General features: G+C 38.8%; 1 protein-coding gene across 1 annotated transcript; it reads right to left on the bottom strand.

Moving 5' to 3' along the window:
* Positions 1–1,721: 1,721 nt before the first annotated feature.
* LOC142165822 (uncharacterized) lies at positions 1,722–3,791 on the bottom strand. Its single transcript, XM_075224199.1, has 6 exons — positions 3,334–3,791; positions 3,144–3,222; positions 2,925–3,015; positions 2,260–2,399; positions 1,977–2,102; positions 1,722–1,922 (listed from the first exon to the last, which is right to left on the bottom strand). The coding sequence occupies exons 1-6, from the start codon at positions 3,789–3,791 to the stop codon at positions 1,722–1,724; spliced, it is 1,095 nt and encodes a 364-aa protein (XP_075080300.1).
* Between the last annotated feature and the right edge of the window lie 707 nt (positions 3,792–4,498).

Here is a 4,498-nt window from a genome sequence, read left to right on the forward strand (position 1 = left end):
TTCACTCATTTATACATGTGCATTGACCCATGACCAGATGGTGTTATATACGCGTATATATGTAAATATATGTATATGAGATATGGGAAAAGGTTACGGCGTTATATACGCACCACCAATTGATCAGCTGGTATATGTTGATGATGTTGCCCATAGTGGCCGAGACGATATGATGGGATGCCCTCAATGGCTTGATGATATTATGCACACTCATACCTATGCATGACACGACATTTATACACACGTGTACGACATTATAAACGTTACAGAATTTACAAAGTTATTCAGATTTAAAGATGTATTTCCTTATTCTATGTTTCAGCTGTTTCTTTTACGTACTAATTTTCATGCCTTACATATTTGTACATTTTTTGTACTGACACCCTATTTCATGGGGCTGGCATTTCATGCCCGCAGGTGCAGGTAGGCAAGCCGACGATCCCCCTTCTTAGGATCCCTGATCAGCGAGAGTTGGCGTGCTCCATTTGATCCGGAGCTGCTTTTGATTTTGGTACGATGTGTGTGTATATATATGAGAGTTGGTGCTCCACTTGATCCGGAGCTTCATTCGATTTTGGTACGATATGTTTATATATATATATATGGGAATGACGTGGCTCAGTCCCGTCATTGTACAGTTGTGTTTCTATTAGAGGTCTGTAGACATTATGTCTAGTTTGGTTGTATGTGGCCTTGTCGGATTTCAGTTTTGGATGTATAGTTGTCTATAGAAGCCTTGCCGGCTCGCCCACTGTATTCTGCATGTATACGTACATAAGCCCTGACGGCAGGTTTCCTTTACGTATGTTAATTTCGTAATGCAGCAGACGTTATTCAGGTTCATATCTTAGACGCATGCTTAGGGATGTTTGACAGGTAGGACTCAAGCACCTGTCGCGGCCTGCCAATTTGGTTCGTGTCACATAGCCTATGATTGATCTCCTAGTATTGGGGCAAGTAGCCCAATCAGAGTCACAGTAAGCTGTGAGTGTATGCGTTTCTCCTTTCTTCAAGAATATACCAAGGCCTAGTGAACCTTTGATGTATCTAATGATCCTCATTGCTGCATTCAAAGGAGACTGTTTTGGCCTTTGCATAAATTGACTCAGAGCCTACACAACAAAGCATAGGTCTGGTCTTGTGATTGTCAAGTATAACAACTTCCCTATTAGTTTCTGATATGCTATTATATCTCCCATTCTGCATCTTCAGTGATTCCCATATGCTTATCATAATCTGTAGTTGTTAGCTTGTGATTGAGTTCCATTGGTATGGAAGCAGGTTTACAACTACTAAGCCCTACTTCAGAGATCAACTCCAAAGCATATTTTCTTTGATTGAGAACTATTCCTTCTTTTGACCTCATCACCTCTGTGCCCAAAAAATATCTCAATTCCCCCAGGTCCTTCATCTTGAAATTACCATGCAAGGAATCCTTTGCCTCGTGTATCAAGTCAACATTACTTCCTGTGATTAGTAAGTCATCTACATACACTAGAATGACTACAATATCAGCTCCTCTTTTTTTTAGTAAAAATGGAATGATCATATGGGCTTTGTATATATCCAGCTTGCACAAGGGCAGTGGTTAGCTTTATATTCCACTGTCTAGAAGCCCGTTTGAGTCCATACAAGGATTTCAACAACCTGCATACCATGTACTCCCCCTGTTGTCGGAAACCTTGAGGCATCTCCATGTAGACTTCTTCTTCTAAGTCACCTTAGAGAAAAGCATTATTAACATCCATATGAAACAATGGCCAGTCATTTGATGTTGCAACTGCAATGACTGTCCTAACTGTGACCATTTTTGCCACAGGTGAAAAAGTTTCATGGTAGTCAAGCAATTCTTGTTGAGTGTAGCCCTTGGCTACTAACTTTGCTTTATATCTATCAACCTCTCCATTTGCCTTGTACTTAATCTTGTACACCCATTTTGACCCTACTTTTTACTTTCCTAGTGGTAAGGGTACCACCTCCCAAGTTTGATTATCTTCAAGAGATTTAACATCTTGCTTCATTGGCTCAATCCAATTCTTATCAGTTGCAGCTTCCTTAAAGCTTCTAGGTTCAGTGAGAATTGAGAAAGCTTGTAGATAAGCCTGATATAGGGTAAACAAATGTGAATAATCAACATGGTTGGATATAGGATACCTGTGACCTGATGAACCTTTAGTAGGGTATGCTAGTAGTACATTGGGGAATATCATCTTGTGGTATAATTGTTGATGCAGGCTGCTCATTGGTTTCGGTGATTACTGGTTCAGGCTGCTCATTAGCTGCATCAGTTGATTCAACAACAGTTGGGATATGATTGTCCTGTAGTGGAGCATTCTCAATGTGAGTCTCAACATCGTCTTCAGGCAGAGAAGCATCTGCAGGAAGTGCTGGGATGTGAGCTGCTCATGAGTTATCAGCATTGTCACAGGGATCAGGCATTAGGAATTGAGTTGATTGCTAAAGAAATGAGTCACCTTCTTCAACAATTGTCCATTTCGAAAGGGAAGCAGTCTTCTCTGAACTGAACATCTCTACTAATAAAAAAGGACTGTGTTTCCATATCATATAACTTGTATCTTCTCTGAGTTTTAGCATATCCTATGAAAATTTCCTTCCTTGCTCTAGGTGCAAACTTGTCTCCCTTAGGCAGATTGTTTGCATAACATAGGCAGCCAAATACCTTTAGATGATCCAACTTGCTAACCTTCCCAAACAATAATTCAAAAGGTGTTTTTCCTCCTAAAACTGAAGAAGGTACTCTATTGATCAAATATACAACACTCTTTACACAGTCACCCCAAAATTTGATAGGTATCCTACTCTGAAATTTCAGTGCCCTGACTACTTCCAAGATGTGTCTATGCTTCCTTTCAACCACCCTTTTTGTTGGGGTGTATAAGGACAACTACTTTGGTGTAAAATACCAAGAGATGACAGCAATTCATTACACTGTGTATTGAAGAACTCAGTCCCATTATCAAATCTTACAATCTTAACACACACACCAAATTGATTCTGAATTAAAGACAAAAAATCAACATAGCACAAACTTCACATTTTGACTGAATCAAACAAGCCCAAGTGTATCTGCTGAAATCATCAACAACTGTAACTAAATACTTTTTTCTATCATAAGTGGGTACCTTATAGGGTCCCCAAACATCTAGATGAACAAGTTCAAAAATAGCTGAGGACTTAGAATTGCTGACAGGAAATGGTAATCTACATTGTTTAGCTCAGGTACATATACAACAAGATTCTAATTGTCTAGTATTTATTCTGCCTTGTAGGGATGAAATGTGTTGCATAGCTTCCAATAAAGCATGACCTAGCCTGAAATGCCAAAGTGCACTCTCTGTGTGTTCTTTTGATATTGATCCAGCTGCTACTACTGCACCTCTTTCCTTCAGCATATACAAACCTCCACACTTCTTACCAATCCCTAATACCTTGCCATTGTAGAGCTCCTGTAATAAATAGAAGTTAGGATAAAATCCAACAAAGCATTTAAGGTCCTTTGTTAGCTTTGCTACAAATAATAGATTAAACTTAAAGTCTGGAACATATAGGAAATCTCTAATGCACTGATCTCCTAGAATCACTGCATTCCCTGTGTCTGTTATCTCAGCTCTACTTCCTGTTGGTAATTGCACTCCAATTCCTTCATTTTCCTCTAATTCTTTTGTATTGTTTAAAACTTCCTTATTGCAAGTAATGTGATGTGTTGCTCCAGAATCTATTATCCACTCTCTTAAAGAAGCACTGGATAATAAAGAAACAATACCTGCCATATTGATAGAACACTCACCACCAGATGGCTTGTTCAACAATCCCACCAGTTGTTTATATTGTTCTTCTGTCAAGAAGTGTCCTTGTCCTTGTGGAAGACTTCCACGTCTACATCAATATTGTTGACATAAATTCTTCCTCCTGCTCCTGCTAGTTTCTTTTTACTCTTGAAATCAGTTGGATATCCAACAATTTTGTAACAGTTTTCTTTTAGGTGTCCTTTGTACCCATAGTGCTCACAAATTAGCCCTGCTTTCTTAGGCTTGAAGCCTTGAGTTCTTCCTGCTAACATAATTAGAGGATCTTATTTGCATCACCAACACCCAAGGATCTTTGACTTTCTTTCTGTATTACTATAACATATGCTTCATTCACAGTAACTGCAGGTCTTCTTAGCAGCACATTACTTCTTACATTACCATAACTTTCATTCAATCCCATTAAAAATTGTAATAACCTCTGATTAGCTAGATGTTCTATGGATGGCCTAGATTCTTCACAATCACATGAAGACAAAAGAACTAACACATCTAGCTCACTCCATAGATCATTCATCTTCGAGTAGTAAGTAGTTACAGAATTTGTACCTTGTTTCAAACTGGCGATTTCTGTCCATAGATGATATATTTTAGTCAAACTGCATCTATCAAACCTTTCCTTGAAATCGATCCACACTTTCCTCATACTAGACGCAAACATGATGCTGGGC

This window comes from Nicotiana tabacum, chromosome 11 (genome assembly GCF_000715075.1).
Source record: "Nicotiana tabacum cultivar K326 chromosome 11, ASM71507v2, whole genome shotgun sequence".
In the NCBI taxonomy this organism is placed as follows: Eukaryota; Viridiplantae; Streptophyta; class Magnoliopsida; order Solanales; family Solanaceae; genus Nicotiana; species Nicotiana tabacum.

Excerpts from the sequence above, each read along its gene's own strand:
- LOC142165822 (XM_075224199.1), bottom strand. The coding sequence starts at position 3,791 with ATGGCAGGTATTGTTTCTTTATTATCCAGTGCTTCTTTAAGAGAGTGG. Across the intron at positions 3,223-3,333 it reads AGTGCACTTTGGCATTTCAG|ATTACCATTTCCTGTCAGCA; the intron begins GCTAGGTCATGC and ends TAAACAATGTAG. Across the intron at positions 1,923-1,976 it reads AAGATAATCAAACTTGGGAG|ATTAAGTACAAGGCAAATGG; the intron begins GTGGTACCCTTA and ends TGGGTGTACAAG.